The sequence below is a fragment of the Dermacentor variabilis genome, chromosome 1 (genome assembly GCF_050947875.1).
Source record: "Dermacentor variabilis isolate Ectoservices chromosome 1, ASM5094787v1, whole genome shotgun sequence".
In the NCBI taxonomy this organism is placed as follows: Eukaryota; Metazoa; Arthropoda; class Arachnida; order Ixodida; family Ixodidae; genus Dermacentor; species Dermacentor variabilis.
In genome coordinates this window covers 130727547-130746416 of record NC_134568.1, presented here as the reverse complement: position 1 = coordinate 130746416, position 18870 = coordinate 130727547, and the positions used below count along the sequence as shown (strand labels likewise).

The 18870-nt window shown below is 46.9% G+C and overlaps 1 protein-coding gene across 1 annotated transcript in view; it reads left to right on the top strand.

Annotated features, from left to right (window-relative positions):
- Window positions 1-9581, top strand: part of LOC142584725 (uncharacterized) — a 38628-nt gene extending 29047 nt beyond the window's left edge. Inside the window, exon 5 of the mRNA XM_075694954.1 lies at window positions 6499-9581. Within this exon, the coding sequence (XP_075551069.1) occupies window positions 6499-6749 (251 nt within the window). The 3' untranslated portion in view covers window positions 6750-9581. The remainder of the gene's footprint in view (window positions 1-6498) is intronic.
- Window positions 9582-18870: the final 9289 nt, after the last annotated feature.

Sequence of the window (18870 nt, the reverse complement as noted above, 5' to 3'; positions counted from 1 at the left end):
GCACAAAAACGACCTGCGAGTTATATAGTCGGATAACCAGCGAAGCATGCGGCCGCCAATTCCAATAGTCTCCAGAGAGTTGATGACGGCGTCATGTGCAACGTTGTCATATGCGCTTTTCGCGTCGAGAAAGAGCGCAACTGATATGAGCTTACGGCTTTTCTCCAGTTGCACAAACGTTGTCAGGTCAATGACGCTATCAATTAAGGAACGACCCCGACGAAAGCTTGCCATGGAAGCTGGGCAGATATTTTAACGCTAGAAGCACCATTCTAGACGTGCAAGGACCATCCTTTCCATCACTTTTCCGATGCAGCTGGCCAGAGCGATAGGGCGATATGCCGCTAAATCTAATGGAGATTTTCCCGGCTTTAGCAAAGGTACCAGCCTACTTAACTTCCATTGCCAGGGAACTGTACCTCTATGCCATGAGTTGTTTAACCTGCTCAGAAGCGCTCTTTTTGCTCTTGTCCAAGGTGTCCCAGGGCAGCATAGGTGACGCCGTCAGGGCCTGGAGAGGATCATCGTTTCGAAATAGCCAGGGCAGCTTCGAGTCCTTCCATGGTAAAGGACACGTCCATTTCTGGTACCTGAGCCGCAGGGAGGTCACTCACATCAACGTTGGCGTTGACAGGCTCGCCAGTGACTCTCGCACATAATTCCTCCGCCACATCAAGCTCAGTTTGGCCATGATGGAGGGCCAAAGCTGCGAATGGGTGTCGTTGTTGCGGGAATGAACGAATACCACGGACCTTCCTTCAGATGTGTGAAAGCCGCTTCCGAGGGTTCAGCGACTCACAGAATCTCTTCCATCGCTCGCTCTCTAGTTTGTCTATGCGACGCTTAATTTTCTTCTGAATGCATCATGCGTCTCTGAGATCATAAATTGATTTAGTACGTCGGCATCGTCGCTCTGCACGCCGTCGAATCGCACGAAGTCTCTCAAGTTCAATGTCGAAATCCGCACTGTTTGACGACATTGATAATAGAGACTTGGCAGTTTTCATTGCTTCTGCGATGGTGTCGTCGACGTTGCCGGTGAAATCTCCTCGACACGCTTCTTCCATAAGCGACGTGAACATAGTCCAGTCAGTCTTCTTCGAGACACTATGAGAGAAAGACCGAGTGAGTCCATTAATCTTTAAGTAGGTGGAAATGTGATCACTCCCGTGAGTCTCGATGTCGTAAAGCCATTTAACATGTGACGTGAAGCTCCGCGACACTAAGGTCAAGTCGAGGCAGCTGCTATACACCGGACCGCGCAGATACGTCGGGCTACAATCGTTCGTGATGCAGATGTCACAATCAGAGGCAAGCGACACAACATTCCTTCCACTTCAGTTGATCTTGGTGCTTCCCCAAAGCAAGCGATGCGCATTGAAGTCGCCAGTGATGACCCAGGGGCCATCAGTTTCCTGTAATATATATTTCAGTCTTTCACAGTCAAACTGCTTTGATGGGGAGATGTAACAACCAATAAGAGCGAAATACACTTTGTTCTTTCTGACGCGGAGGCATACGTATTGTTTGTAGTCATGAGGCTGAACCGTATGCGAAACATAGGTCAAGTCCGCGCGGATGTAAATGAGAACGTTGCTTCGTTCTTCGCATGTGGAAGAAGCAAAAACTTCGTAACCAGATAATCTGTGAGTAGTTGATGTGTTCGGTTCGCAAATAACAAGTACAGGAAACCGGTTCTTCAAAACAAATTGGCGCAAATCCGAGATGCGGGACTTCAAGCCTCTGGCATTTCATTGAAAAATCGTCGCACTTCTAATTTGAGTGCGAAAAGAGAGGTTTGGGTGAACCATGGTGCTTATATTAGGCTTGCATGTGCTGTATTCAGTGCGTCCAGTATTTGCAATGCGCTTTGTGTTGTCGGTGTCTGCAGCTTGTTCAGTAGCATACGAATCGTATTCATTAGTGATCGCACCATGACAACCACTTGCCAATCCTGTTTAGTCAATTCACCGGCAAGATGCTCGGGGTAGATTGCTTCCGACGTCGTGCAGTGAATCTGCAGCTGGTTGCCGCTTTGGCAATGCAGGCCAGGCTTCGGTGTTCATATTGTTCTCAGTCCCTGTGTCCTTTTTAGGCCTTTCTCATGTGCGTGGCCTGGGTGGCAGTGGCAGAGGTGACAGTGGACGTGGCACACGCGTCACCAACGCAGCTTTCCTTGAAAAACATCGGCGACGGGAGCGTCCCTTCCTGAATTTAGCAGCGGCTTCTCGATGACAGGAATGATCTTTTGCCATTTCTTTTAAGATAGCAATTTCTTGCTTAAGTTTTGGGCAGTCCTTTGATGAAGCCTCACGAGATCCGTGGCAGTTTGGACATTTCATGACAGTGGGCGCACATTTATCCGCGGCGTGTGGCTCAGCGCAACGGGGGCACACTGCTTCGTTCTCACAGACACTGCTCACGTGTCCTAGTTTCATGCAGCTGCAGCACTGCAGAGGCTTCGGAATGAAAGGCGGGACAGGATGACGAAAGTGGCCTACCTTAACGTGCGACGTCAGGCAGTTGTCCTTGAACACAATCTTCACGCAACGTGAGTTGCCCAGGTGCAAGACATCAACAATGACGTCATGATCACCCGCTGCTTTAACCAGAGTCGGCAAGTCATTGCTGAGGATGGCCAAGTCTATGTCGTATACGACATCGGTGATGACATCAGAGCCCAGCAGGATGTGATGGCGCACCTGCATGCCATCAAGATCTGTTATCTTGCGTAGGGCGCTAAGAGCACCCGCATGCAGAACATCAACCGCCAGTACATTTTTTCGGGTGTTCACTCTAATGTCCGGGATTTCGTTGAGCACCACGGTCTCCAACTGAATCGAGACAGATTGCCTGTTAAGCCGCTTTATGTTACCGTTGAGTATCACAGGCATAAACAAGATGGTGTTGGTGTCGGGGCTCCGCGTGGGCCCAACAGTTCCTTCTCTTCGCCTAGCGGCTCCGCACAAGTTCGAAGTCGTCGTCATCAGAAGGGTCCTCGCTGCTGAACGAGTACACATGGGTGACCTCGCTGTCACTGTCAGTCTGTGGCCCGATCCGTTTCCTGGAGGCGGCCGTCGCTGACGCCACCGGTTCTGGCAGACGCCCTGGACGGTCCACATCCATCGCCACCGAACTAGGCGCGATGACTGTTAGATACATTGGAGATTTCACAGAAATAGCCATGCAGAGGTAAAAAACCAACACTCTGCCAAGAGACACTTCATTGTCGTCCATAAATTTGAGGAGATGTATTACTGTCACTAACCTCCTCTTTAGGTATGAAACGGGCGGGCTCCATGATAGGTCGCGGTCGATAATTATCCCTAAAAAGCGGTGTTTCCGTGCGTTTGCAATTGCTTGCCCATTGGCACTTAGTTACTCAGGCAGAGTAAGGCCTCATTGCCTTCCGGGTGAATGTAACAAGGCAGCATTTCTCTGAAGACAGCTCTAAGTTCTGTTTTCGCAAGTACAGCAATGTTAACGCAGCTGCCTTTTGTAACCTTGCTCGTATCTGCAGTCCTGTTACAGCAGACGCCCAGATGCAGATGTCGTCAGCATAGATTGATACTTGAACTATGTTGGGCAAGCATCTGACAAGGCCAGCGACCACTAGGTTGAATAGCGTCGCCCCCCCCCCCCAACGCCCCGCCTTGCGGTACTCCACGGAATGTTTGGTGATGAGTCATGGCGCCATCATCGGTCATCACGAAAAAATTCCTGCCGGTCAAATAACTACATAGCCACTGAAAAGTGCGGCCCCCGATTCCGGCTTCAATCAGAGCCTTTATAATGGCATAATGTGCTACATTATCATAGGCGCCTTTTATGTCAGGGAACAATGCCGCAGTGTGTCGTTTCAGACGTTGCTGATGTTGAACAAACGTGACCAGATCGATTACATTATCTATGGATGAGCGCCAACGCCGGAAGGCGGCCATAGCATCTGGGTACACATTGTAATTTTCCAGGCACCATTCCAGGCGCGTCAAAATCATTCCTTCCATTATTTTCTCGATGCAACTGGGAAGAGCGATGGGGCGGTACGATGACAAATCTACCGGTGGTTTACCAGGTTTGAGAAGTGGAACCAAGCGGCTGCATTTCCGTTCACGTGGAACCATGCAAACCGTTGCGCCAAGACTCGTTGTAATGGTTCGGCAGCATGAGTCGTGCTTTCTGCCCAAGATTGCCGAGCGCCGCATAGGTAACACCGTCCGGCCCAGGTGAAGAAGAGCGCCTGCAAGTCGCCAGTGCCGCTTCAAGCTCCTCCATCGGAAACATTACAACGATGCGGTAGTCCCGAGGCACAGGAGTGGCACATGGTGTAAGTGCGCGTTGGGGTTGCAAGCTGGCAAGTCTTGAGCAAAATTATTCAGCAATGTCAATTTCGCTGCGACCTTGGTGCGAAGCGAGGGATTTGAAAGGAGCATGCTGTTGCGGTGATACGCGAAGTCCACGCGCGGTTCTCCATATCTGAAATAAGCGCTGAAGTGGATCCAACGACTCACAGAATTCTTTCCGTCTTTGGGATTGTAGTGCATCAGTGCGGCGTTGAATCTTCTTTTGCATGCGCCTTGACTCTCTGAAATCGTGGATGGATTTAGTTCTCCTATATCTTCTTTCTGCCTGCCGGCGACTCGCTTGTAGTCGCTGCAGTTCGGCTTCAAATTCTTCATATTTCGGGAAAGGCTGAAAACTAGGAACTAGGAAGCTTACTAGCAAGTATACGACCTGTATGATGAGCAACATGGCAACAGAGAACGTCAAGCGGAAAATCAGAGAGGCTGAGATAATTTTATGGGTGCGGCAATGGAAAAGAAACTTGCTATGAGTAACTACTTAAGAGGAACAAAAAGAAATTAGGAAAGAAACAATTTATGATAACTCAATGGGAAGCTCTTTACTTTTCAAAGCGAGATCAGGATGCCTTAGAACACGCACCTATAAAGCGAAATACAAGGAAGAAGAAGCATGTGCTTGCTGCGTCAAAACTAGGGAAACGACGGAGCATGTTTCATTAGAATCTGAAGATATCTGCCCAGCGGTCGATTTAGACCCCTCTGGCCTCCTTGAAGCCCTGCGTTTCCCGGTAAACATTACGGTTACGTACGCTGCAGTTGCCGGGAAGCGCGAGAAGCAATCAGGGATCTTTGAATGCTATCACGTTCCACTCTTAAAGGCGAAGCTTAAGCGTCCTCCAAATTTTTTAATAAATATATATCTCTCTTCACCCTTGGTTACCTTCATGGCCATCACCAAGATGAACGCACGTCTGTGCGAAAAATAAATAATCTTGATAATTTGATGTCTATGTCGTTTTTGAGTTGACAACAAAACGAAAACTTCGTTGAATGGAGAGTCGGCTAACCCAAAGCCATGGCTAGCCAAATGACGCTCTAAGGGAGTTATTTCTATAAGTGTACCCCTCTTGAAAAACAATGATCGAAGCCTGCTGAAAAATGTACGTGGCGTTGCTCTCGTCCTACAAAAGTTCTAAGCGCAGGTCATAAGGCGTTAGGCTAACTACCTTATTCAAGTAGTTTCGTTTCAAGGACATTAAGCTATGGGAAAAATGATTTGATAAAAAGACATTTTAATCACATAATTACCCTTTTCGTCACAGGCTTTACGGGACCCGCCTAAGTCGCAAAGCTGGAAGCAGCCACTCTGAAAGGCTGCGGCACCTTATATCCGTACAGCTTCCGTAACGAGTACGTGCTTCGAGACAGCCGTCGCCAGAGTTTTAAGTGAACTGACCTAATTAATGCTGTCGAAAACGCTACCCCGTGGCATGTTCCCTAATTGAGTCCATGAACGTGCTAGCGGGCCACATTTATTTATTTCGTGTTTTTAAGCTTGCCGAGAGATGAAGCGCTATCAACTATTGCACGACGCCATACAATGCGCATCGTTATTACCATTTCACAGTTCAGTGCCGCACCCACACGCCGACGCCGATGATGTGATGATTTGGCGAAATTGTTATTGTCCAATCATCAGTGCTTTTTCTCGTTGTTCCAGCCAGGAACCAACCAGGTCAAATAAGCACTTTTATTCAATTAGTAACTACACACAGTTCATTTAGTGTAGTAAACGCGCGCGCGCACACACACACACGCATCAACACAAAAACAGACAGAGGGAAAGAAAAAAATACGAAGCGCGAGCATATTTTCCAGCCTCGTTGCTGACGCTGCACGCATGCACTGTTTGAAAGCGCACTGACGATCTGAAATCCGAAAGAAGGCATGGCGAACAGGAGTGTTTACCTGCATGCACCAATAACGCTTGTTTGGATGTTTGCGTAACAAGCGCTGTTACGCAACATTTGAAAGTCCCATGCGTTATCTAACGGGCCTCGTTTCCCGCCTTGTAGTTCGGGATCGCCGTTGTATTGCGAGATAGACACAAGTTAGCGAAACGCGAGAAGAGGTCATTTTGCGCAGAGAGGAATATTGCGCGACGGCACCCTCCTTTATTTCTTTCTTCTCGCAGAGGAGACGGGTCAGACAATGGTGGTGCGCAGCTGCGCCCTCGACAGCGGGACGCTGACCGTGGACACGGAGATCGTGCGCATGAGTCACTGCGGTGGCTTCTACTTCGAGGACCGCTACGTGCGGGGCTGCCTGCAGAGCTGCTTCGAGGACGCTTGCAACGCGGCCGATGGCGGCCCTCACAGGCGCCCACTGCTCACGCTGGCCGCGCTTTTCCTCGCCTCAGCTGCCACGCTCGGGTTGGCCCGCTGATGAGACGCCTGGGCGAAGGCCGCTGCCAAGGACTTGTTGTTGGTCGTCGGCTACAGGCGTGCATGCATGTGTGCGCGCGTGCGTGTGTGTACGCAGTTCAGCGTCGTGTGGGGGACTCCCGTGTGGTGAAGGAACCACAAAATAAGCGCGGTGTGCTCTCCTTGCAGACGCATCCGTGCATCCTATAAAGTGCGCGTGATGAGTGGTCCCGAGTGACGTCGGTTATTGACATTTACGTTATGATTTTTTTTCTTGTTATACGCGGGTCAGCCGCCTACTGTATCGTCGCTTGTGCTGTATACTGCTTTCTCTGCTGTTGCGAGAAAACAGGAGCGAGGGGAAGGACAGGGAAGTCATAAACATGGGAGTATTGGGTTCGCTACCCTGTACTGGGGGAGGGGAAACGAGGTAAAAAGAGCAAGAAATATGGAGATGGTAACTGTTGAAGGCCCGTGCAAAGTACATACTATTTGGGTGGTTGCTGCGCTTCTGTCCATCGCCCTGTGTCCTGTGTCAAGGCTAGCGCTCCATCGAGACCTTCTGAGTCTTGACGGCTAAGCGCAGCCAATCGACCGGCTATTTAGCTGAGTCGGAGTCACTGAGCAGCATCTTGTCATCAGAGCGCACTGTGATGTCCGATAGGAGCCACATCCGCCGCATTTTCTCTGTGTTCGACGAAAATTGTTTTAGATAAATAAAAAAAGAACATTAAAATTAACCTCAAAAGCAAACATAAAGCCCACGACATACGTTATAACCAGTTATTAATAATACGGTATTTACAGCTATTCTGCTTTAGGGCTATTCGCATTACAATTGCATAAGGTCCATATCTAAGCAGAAGCGCTGCATTCTCAAACCAAACAAAACGTCCCAGCGTCACTTGAGTCCTCCTGTGAAGGCCCAGTGCGCCCACGTTTATAAATATGAGCTGTGCCTGTAGCTTTAACAAAGTCTCTGTAAAGTAGAAAGTGCAAATTAAACCAAGTAATGTAGAGGGGGCAGCAAATGTTTAGAAGCTTTACGGAGCCATAAAACATAAAATCGCGGCTAATAACTTAGGAGCTCCACTTGTATCGTTAAAAGCGAGCAAGAAAAAATGTGGTCCTCTTCACTGAAACACAAGTCCTTAGCCGTTTTATGCAGGCGTTCATGGAGACCTGAAGGAAGACTTTAGGAACTGCAAGTCGTATACTATAGGAGCAGAGCTCAAATTTGGTTTAAGTATTGCGACCCTCTTTACCCAAATGACCTTGCGTGACGGTATCGTCATAATTAATTCAAGGCGATTTTAGAGGCAACCGTACAACCGAGACAACTGAAGTTGTGCTGTGCGGGTGCTTTCTGCGGGCGCTCTTCTGTGTTAAAGCCATATGCATGATCCAGTAAAAAAGCACAACTTCGCTGGTAGCCGTATTTGTTACTTATTGCAACGTTATCGTCCATGGACATTTCCTCCTTGTGATAGACTATAGAGACAGGACTGTACTGACTGCGACAAGTCAAAGGCCTGTAAACGAAGCCAGTCAGCTGAGCCTGCCGTTGCTAAAGATATGAGCCGGTATTCATAAAAGACCTCTTACGCTAGAGTCGTTCACAGGAAAAACTTCCAGCCAATCTCCTGATGCTGCACATATCATTAGTGAAGTCGACCGGCTAATGGAAAAGAACACCTGTACGAACGAAAAGCTTTGTGATTCGACCCCTGAACATTCTTCACCCTGGCGGATAATGCATTGTTCGGGCAACGTTAGCAGCATGCGAGTATAGCAGGGGCGCACTCGTAACCTTTTATCCCAAAATAAGCGAAAAGCTTCGCAGCGTTACACAATGCGTCAGACGCGCCAGACGTGATCGAGACACAGTCACTAAGACTCGGACTAATTTCCTGCGTGTCCGACTGAGCACGTGCAGGAACAGTCAGCAGAAGAGCACAGACGTCTCGCGGATGCTGACATTTTGTTTGCTGCGCTGGCCTGATCTAAGGCTCTAAGGGTCAATGACCCTTAGAGCCTTAGAGATATGTGACAAAAGGCCAAAGGTCACGGGCAATGTTGCTCCGGTTTTTAATTAAACGTACACTGTGCTCTCGCATTTCCATAAATGTTTGTGTCTCGAAGTGAGGAAGATCCTCTACCACACCTTCTAAAATATACGCACGATCAAGCCAAATTATTATTCACCGTTAGCGAGATACATTCGGCTGGGCAGAGTTTCGTTACAGGGTATACGACAGAAAGGAACTTCTTTACATTGCCAGACATGTGGTTCGAATGGTGGAAACGGATTTACGCACGACTGGAATGATTTGTTGCAGCGGCACCGAGACAGGCTGAAGGCGCTTAATACCTGCGTCTGCATTTCATATGTGAATAGGAGGCGTCATACAATCAGCGTATAATGCGATTCCATGACAAAGTATGGTATGACAATTCAATAAGAGTGATGACAGCGTAAAAGTGCTCTGGCAAGGTAAAAAAAAAAAGGACGCTTGCGCCATGTTAATGCGGCGGAGCGCGCATTGTTGTGCGCCGCACGAAGCTGTTACTGATTTGCCCAGTGAGTCGCAGGGTCTTTATAACCTTTGTCGCGTTATAGATGCGTAGCTGACGTTTTCTACAAGGGGCCCCGCTAAACAAGGCTAGTTTCATTCGTGCTTATTACACCGTCGCTTGTACTGTTGTGCCACCTCATATGTGATTAAGCTCTCTACTTATAGCTCTCGCTATTACGCCTTCACCTGTATATGTTGACGAAACATAAAAGCAAGTGCTTATTTTCGCTATTCCAAATACTGTAATAAAATGAAACGCCAGCTGCATTGTGTCTTCACGCGAAAATCTTTGTTGTCACACTTGAAGCGCTAGGTAGACCACCGATGTGTGGCGCATAACTCCACCACGCCCTGTACTAAATATGAGGCGGCGCTAAAGTTGCCTGCAAATTTCCTGCCGATGCTGACCGTTCTTTGAACGACGCGAAATGTTATTCTACGCTTGTCGCACTACGGTGCATCAAAGGCTATCGAGACCAAGATCGATGTGATAGTAATGGACAGCTGCGGTAAAAATACGACAGACATGTGAGCAGCGAACGGAATGCGCATGATGTGCATTCAAGATTTCTGAAGCGGTAGTCTCCGCAGCGCCGACGCCCTGGAACAAAATGGTGCCTCACTTTATGAAAATGCAACGAGAAAGCTAGCAGGAAGTCGTCTCCTCTACCCGGCGCTCCTTTGCAAAGAAGCTTGCTTGCGGTGTTGCAAACATTCGGTTTTCCTCACTCGAACATGAACATGCATGGAGCCCGAGAGTGAGGCCAAACGACTGAAGCAACGGTTTCCTCCACAACGCGTCCAATTGGCTGAAATCAAATGGCTATATAGTATAGGAGGGGCCACCCAAAATAAAGCGAAATAACGCTGCGCTGGGCGGAACTACCACGTGATATGCATTTCTCCTGCTCGTCATGCGTCCAGCAACTCGTTTTGAGATCATTGTACCCAGCGGCGTCTCCCGGGAAGGTGTTTCTCCGGGTACAGCGATTTTCTTCGCGAAAAGAGTTTCGCGCGCTTCTCGTTTGTTGTGATGGCCAATTTAAAAGAAACAGCGCGCGCCTGTGAAATTTTGTTTGTTGCTCGGGAAAAAAGCCGCAGAAACAGTTGAGATTTTAAACACTGCTTTCAAGAACGATTGCTATAGTAAAAACTCGAGTGTACTTGGGGTTATCTCAGTTCAAAAAAGGGGAAAATATTGATTCATGACAAATCTTGTTCTGGACGTCCGTCAACTTAACATGCAAATAAAAATCTCGAAAAAATTCGTGCTCTTGTGCTTGAAGACCGACGACGGACCATTGAATAGCTGGGGAACTTATCTGGACTATCTTGGAGCTCGGTTCAGCGAATTTTAACAGACTATTTGGGACTGGGAACGGTCGCTGCGAAATTTGTGCCATAAATTCTGACAGATCAGCAAAATGTCGTCGAGTGGACACATGCCGTGCTTTGAAAGAACAACGCCAAACCGAACTAGACTTTCCTTCCAAGTTGATTACTGGTGACGAGACTTGCATGACGCTATTTTTTAAGGCCCCGAAACCAAACATCATTCAAGTCAGTGGAAGACGCCATTGTCACCTCGTTCAAAAAAACCACGTCAAGCGAAGTTAATCATCAAGACCATGCTCGTTTATCTCTTATGTGAGAGGGATAGTGCGTTCGGAGTTAGTTCCGCCAGATCAGACTGTTATTCAAGCTTTCCATTTAGAAGTACTGAAAATATTCTGCCAGATTGTGCGACAAAAAAAAAAGGCCTGTTTTCTGGCAGTCGGGAGACCAATTTTTCCACCATGACAATGCACCAGCTCACGCAGCCATATCAGTGCGCCAGTTCTTGTCAAAAAATAACATGACTTCGTTGCCCCACGATCCTTACTCACCTGACCCCGGGCCACGCTGCTTTCTTTTTTCACGAATGAAGAGGAACATGAAAGGACGGCGATTTCACGACGTAGGAAAGGGGAAGAAAAAACAAGATAAGTTATCAGCCGCCGAAATAGACGAGTTTGAAATATGTTTCCAAGAGTGGAATCACAGATTCGACAAATGTTTTAAGTATAATGGAGATTACTTTGAAGGTGGTAAGGTTGTATTGTAAGAAAAAATAAATACGTAGTCCTTAAAAAAATCTGTTTTTTTTTTACCCACACGTACATCACACGCAGACCAGCAATTGCTTGCGCACCTGCGGTGGAAGTTCTGAAGAATGTATTCAGGAAAGGAGTGGGGGAGGGTAGCGTCTTTTTCCACTAATTAGCACACAATGATATACGTCCGTTGCAACGTGTTGAGGAAGTTGAATCGCCAATATTGATAAACAACACCTATAGTAGTTTTCCAGAGAGCTAATTAGTATATTTCACCTGTTTCATGCAATTTCTGGCGTAAGCAACGGCAATTAAAGCTAATTTATACCAGCACTATTCTTTACAAACAAATCAGGTAGTACTTTGTCAGATAGCTAACTAGCATCTTTCACCCGTATCATGAAAACCTACACCTTCGTAAATAACGAAAATTAAAAATAATTTATCGTAGTATAACTCGCCCGTTTCTTTTGGAATTTGGTGCAGCTATGAAAACCGATTGGGATTTTGTTCCTTGCTTTATGGAGGACTATGGTGGCTGTGGAGCCGCTATAGATATCTTTCAGTATTTTTACATACGGCTCGTCTACACCCTGATTCCGTAATGCCTCCATGACTGCTGAGGCTTCGACAGAATCAAACGCTTTCTCGTAATCAATGAAAGCTATATATAAGGGTTGGTTATATTCCGCACATTTCTCTATCACCTGATTGATAGTGTGAATATGATCCATTGTTGAATAGCCTTTACGGAATCCTGCCTGGTCCTTTGCTTGACAGAAGTCTAAGGTGTTCCTGATTCTATTTGCGATTACCTTAGTAAATACTTTGTAAGCAACGGACGGTACGCTGATCGGCCTATAATTTTTCAAGTCTTTGGCGTCCCCTTTCTTATGGATTAGGATTATGTTAGCGTTCTTCCAAGATTCCGGTACGCTCGAGGTCATGAGGCATTGCGTATACAGGGTGGCCAGTTTCTCTAGAACAATCTGTCCACCATCCTTCAACAAATCTGCTGTTACCTGATCCTCCCCAGCTGCCTTGCCCCTTTGCACATCTCCTAAGGCTTTCTTTACTTCTTCCGGCGTTACCTTCGGGATTTCGAATTCCTCTAGACTATTTTCTTTTCCATTATCGTCGTGGGTGCCACTGGTACTGTATAAATCTCTATAGAACTCCTCAGCCACTTGAACTATCTCATCCATATTAGTAATGATATTGCCGGCTTTGTCTCTTAACGCATACATCTGATTCTTGTCAATTCCTAGTTTCTTCTTCACTGTTTTTAGGCTTCCTCCGTTCCTGAGAGCATGTTCAATTCTATCCATATTATACTTCCTTATGTCAGCTGTCTTACGCTTGTTGATTAACTTCGAAAGTTCGGCCAGTTCTATTCTAGCTGTAGGGTTAGATGCTTTCATACATTGGCGTTTCTTGATCAGATCTTTCGTCTCCTGCGATATTTTGCTGGTATCGTGCCTAACGGAGTTACCACCGACTTCCATTGCACACTCCTTAATGATGCCCACAAGATTGTCGTTCATTGCTTCAACACTAAGGTCCTCTTCTTGAGTTAAAGCTGAATACCTGTTCTGTAGCTTGATCTGGAATTCCTCTATTTTCCCTCTTACCGCTAACTCATTGATCGGCTTCTTACGTACCAGTTTCTTCCGTTCCCTCCTCAGGTCTAGGCTAATTCGAGTTCTTACCATCCTGTGGTCACTGCAGCGCACCTTGCCGAGCACGTCCACATCTTGTATGATGCCAGGGTTAGCGCAGAGTATGAAGTCTATTTCATTTCTAGTCTCGCCGTTCGGGCTCCTCCACGTCCACTTTCGGCTATCCCGCTTGCGGAAGAAGGTATTCATTATCCTCATATTATTCTGTTCCGCAAACTTTACTAATAACTCTCTCCTGCTATTCCTAGTACCTATGCCATATTCCCCCACTGCCTTGTCTCCAGCCTGCTTCTTGCCTACCTTGGCATTAAAGTCGCCCATTAGTATAGTGTATTTAGTTTTCACTCTACCCATCGCCGATTCCACGTCTTCATAGAAGCTTTCGACTTCCTGGTCATCATGACTGGATGTAGGGGCGTAGGCCTGTACAATCTTCATTTTGTACCTCTTATTAAGTTTCACAATGCTAAAGCAACCGCTAATTTTGTGCCCAACCTCACCACGTCTAAAAAATGCCAGCTCCAGACGCTATACACACATAAGCGAAAATGTCACACAGCTACCAGTAGTAGTAAAATGCGCAGCCTTTATCGCAGACAGTCGCAGTTAGGTGCAGCTATGACAGTAGCGAAGCAGAAGATACATTTTTTTTCTAGGAAGGTTCTTTATGCCAGCTATATTCAAATGAATCTGGGCTAATCGAATAAAAAAAGGCGTTAATTAAAAAGTTTGCTAGAGTCGGCAGCTTGAAACCGCTGTTGTAACATTCGGCGAACCATCAAGGGCAACACCGACGCGTCCTGAGCAAACTATTCAGTGCTACAGTAAATGTATATGATCGAGTTAGCTGCCCCAAGCACCGCCAATATGAAATGAACTTTTTGTATGGCATGCACTCTCTAGCCCAACAAGTCAAAGTACAGCGGGCAATAAAACACCAACCCACAGAGGCTTCTATCATCTCGTGTTTTCTAGTAGTTATTATTTCGCGCGGAACCTTCAGTTTTTGTCAAAGACCAGTGGAATGCGCAGAGGTGCACGCATACCTCGTGCATATGCACGCACGTTCAAATGGCAGAGGGCACGCGATGGTTTAGTTGGATACCTCCGTGTACTACGTGCAAATAAACGAGGACGCGGAATGTTCAGTCGCCCCACTAAATTAGGGGACGCTTAACAGAAGTAGCAAGTAGGAACTTGCGTGCGAGTAATGTTCCATGGATTCAGATGGGCAATAACTCAACGCCTTCCATAGGTAGACGACATAAGGCCCTGAGGTGCGCCTATGACCTAAAGCTGTTCCATACTTTTCTATTCCAATTCTGTAATCAGCCCTCCACGATTGGTCAAAAAGTTTTCGGGCCACCCCCACTTCCCCTGTCTGTCACGCGACGTCACGAAAACCGCGAGAGGTCCCCATCTGATATGACGTGTACACACTGATAATGCATGAATAGACCGAACGAAAGAAAAATAATTATTTCTGGTTTGATTGATTCGCCATTGCCTTTGTGCTATTGGTCAACAGTTTTCGGGCTGCGCCTACTTCGCTTCTGTCGCGGATATCACAAAACCGTGAAAGCTCACCGCGTCAAAGTGACGTGTACGCGTTAAAGGTGCATTAATATGCCGACCACAACTGATTTTTTTTCTGTATAGCCTGAGGCTGCTCCATTCCGAAAGGAGCAGAAGATGGCTCCCGCCGATCACCCAGGCACTGGCTATTCGCACCTGCCGGAGAGCATGGATTTATTTGCGTAGAATAAGCTTTTTGCGTGGCAGCATTACGTTATCGAGCCCTTTCGGCACGTGTAGGACATCACTCTGCCAACCCTTCTTTGCTGAGGATCCCTTTTAGCGGCATCCTTAACCTTCCGTTGCACGCCGCCGCTATTTTCAACCAGCCACCGTAAGCTAAGGGAAGCGGACCAATCTCAGATGACGGCATCACCCTCCTCATCGGTTATCTATTTTCACTGCCCTGGCTCGGCCCCATCAAAACCCTCTCCACTTGAGCGTGTTCCTCGCCTCTTGTCAGCCAATTAGATAGGAAAAACCGCTCAATGTACGCAATTTTATTCGTTTTGAAAGCAGACAAAAGTGACCTCCTATAAACAAGGAGAGCGTTTGATTGGGCTGTTCAGACAACACTGCGTTTCACCGCCCCATGCTTGCGTCGGCGGTTACGTAAATTTGACGTCAGGAGATGGAAATAAAAACAGGTTGAAACGGTTTTACCTTGTAGGACCCCTGGAGGTACACAGATTTCGTTAGAAAGCTGATAATTTCGTTAGAGGGCATGCAGTGACGAAGGCCTCAACTTGTTACTCTTTACCGTTGACTTGATGTCTTCCCCCTTTCGTCCTAACTGCTGTCAGACTGAATGTGGCGTCACGTATCCGATCTTGCAGGCGTTACCTTCAAAGACAAGTCGCTTTAAAGAGACAACCAATGCCGTCGTTGGGAGAAAACGCGTCGTATGCATTGTCATAGGGTGTTCCTTCGATGGGTCAGCGCACTTCCGGACTGCAAAATGCTGAGAGATTACCCGTGCCCCAACGCTTGCTTTTGTGACGATTCTTGTATTTTTGTGTGAGCAGAGAAACATAACCTAAAGCAGTCCACTTTCCTAACTTTTTCTAAGCGTCTCTATCTCTCTAGAAGCTTTACGGTATATGGGAACCACCCAACCCGCGAAGTGTTAAGGACATATCAGCACAGTATAGTGACCTGGGAGCCACCACAATGCGCACTATTTGGATGAAGTGGGTCAGACCTTGTAGATAACAGAAGTCCTGGGCTCCTTTACCGTATGCGTCTTCTAGGAAAGCCGATGTTCCACTTGAAAACAGTGCTTTGGAAGAAAAAAAAAACGAGAGATAAAAGGATAATATACGATCGTGGTATGTATCGCTCATTGAAATGTTTAGGCCTCTCAGTCTTTCCACGTGATGTCATGGTTCTACGTCTGCATGCAGGCCTTATGTTATCACAAGGGCGTTGAGTGAACATCCGCAGCTTCTTCCACGCGAAAGAGTGAGTGTCGGGACCCTTTTCATCAAACGGGGATTTCAAACACGAATATCACATTCACTTTAACTGCACGCGTGAAAATATCGAGCAGATATCAGGCGCCAACAGTTTAGGAAGAATTTCGGTGAGCGCTTGCTCTTCGCCAGACGAGCGAAAGTTATTGTATTCACTACAACAGTTGAACGTTTTACCGGGTGACCCTCGCATATGCGGACATTAGTAGAGAGTTTTAGGCTTTGCGCACCAAAAAGTTAGGGGACGCGATTTGCCGGGCGTACGAAAGAACGCAAGCAGGGCTTTGGGTGCGCAAAGACGCTTGGGGGCACTGTTTCTAAAACTCCCTGTTATATACACTTACGTGGGTTCACGTTTCGCCGCGAATGTTGTCGTTACTTGCGTGTATACAAATAAACTGTTGTTTCTCTCCCTGGAATCGAGTGCGAAAATTTTTTTCACAAGCACGTGCTACGCGCCCCCTCGCCGTGCCCCAGAAATCCGCGAAGAAGCGTCGCAACCTCGTCCGCAAGGCAGCCACGTTGGGCGGAACTCGCTACAATTCGAAGCAAGGAGCCGAGCAGCTCTCGGCATCTCCGGAACAAGCCGGATCCACTGGCGGGGAGAACCAAGCGTGCGCAATTAGTGGCACGCGTTGCATCGACGCTCTGGCTGCCATGCAATCGGCGAAGGACGAACTCGTATATGGTTACGTGCGCAGAATTTACTAGGTGATTAAAGAGTGAGCCGGCACGAGCGACCGAAATTCGCTCAAAGTCGTGCAGGGCTGCGACGCTATATGGAGGGTGATGATGACACTCTAGGTGACTGCAGCAGAAGCTGCAGACCTACTGGTGTACGCTACACCTTTGACAAAGGGCGTACGTGTCGGACGCTAAAATCGCTTATAGATGTGGTACAGCTGCACTTTGAATCCATGTCCCGCGTTCCGGTGTTTGTTCTAGGCCGACTAGATCACGAAAAACACAAAGACAGCACAATAGACGCGGGCAACTGTGTGCGTCCTTCGTGATTTAGGTAGGATGTCCCAGCTAACGTTAACCAAGCTCTTCAGCGAAAAAAAAAGAAACATTGAAAAAACATGGTGCGAGATACAGTTTTAAGACCTACTGTGGTCAGTCATATTTTCGACAACCAAACAACCGTAGGTTTTATAATTGCATCTTGCACCGTGTTTTGTATTTTTTTTTATTAGAACAGCTTGGCTAACATTAGCTGGGACACACGGTATAGAGTCAGCTCATATGGAATACCGACACACCCTAGTTTACAGTCTTTCAAGATATTTCTTCGCTATTTATTTATTTTTTTTTTATTTATAAGCCTACATCGCCCAGTTGGGCATTATTGTTGGTGTGTCGAAACAAGAGCCACAATCAAAATAAGAAAGCAGACAGGCACCAGTTGTCACTTGAACATTCAACTAAAGCATGCATCTTGCAAGGCAGAGGAAAACATATTTGCGGGAACATCTATCACATCGCATCCAACCGATTCCACTCGTGAATCGTGAAAGGAAAAAAAAAAGAATGCGCAAATATATCCGTGCTACATTTCACGAACCTTTTTAGCATGATCATTTCTGTGCGATATGTAGTGCGGGCTCATGTAAAATTATTAAAACCAGTTTCATCATAGAAAACGTAATGAAAAAAATTTAAACGCAAAAAATTTCTTCGCTGCTGAAGAGGTTTCCAACCTAAGTGATTCTTAATGTGAGTTATACTGGAATTAAAGTTATAGTTGCCACTGACAAAACGTGCAGCACGGTTCTGTATGCGTTCAGGCTTACAGATTAGCATTTGGCCATGAGGATCCCACACTGTACAAGTATATTCGAGAATTGGACGCACTTTGGTGACATACAGAGCTTCTTTAAGGCAGTTTGGGGCAGATTTCAAGTTACGTGTAATGGAATTTAACACATTGTTGGCTTACCATTTACATACAGCCTACATGTTTATTCCGTGGTAGATCAGAAATAGACATCAATGTATTTAAAATGTTCAATGCGGCCGAGCAATGGCTATAGGAATGGAAGGGTTTGCATTTCCTAGTAAAACTAATAAAACAACACTTATATATACATTCATATGCGTTTCCCATTTTTTGCACCACGATATCACAGTGTCAAGATCACGTTGTAAGACGTGAATATCATCCGTGCCGTGTATATATTTATAAATGACACAATCGTCCGCGCACAGCCTGACATTAGAAGTTAACAGTTCTGTGAGATCATTCATATAAACTAAAAAAAAACTCGGTGGCCTTCCACTCTGTGAAGAAGGTTGACCAGCGAAGCTGTGTATGTGGACCCCTTAATGGCGGACTGCACCTCCACCGCGGGTCGACCCAGCATTGCACTATCTTCGTGATCGTCCCACGTATGGGGAATGCTTAACGCCTGCTTCACCTCCGTCGTGAGTCGGCCCGGTATTGCACTCTCTACGGGATCGGCCCACGTATGAGAAGTGCTTAACGTCTGTTTTACCTCTTTCGCGGGTCGGCCTATCTTCGGGATTTTTTTTTTTTCGACACGCGGACCCGGTAGTGAGGAAACTAGCCCTTAACAGCTTCGCTGTAAATGTAGTGGTCCTGGAAGTGAACCCTGTGGCACTCCGGAAGTCATCTCAACATACGAAGAAGAACCATTTACGACAGCGGCCTGCTTTCTAGAAGACAGATAATCCCTCAGCCAACCAAGAACAGAAGTAGGCAATCCTAAAAATGTAGCAGTAGTAAAA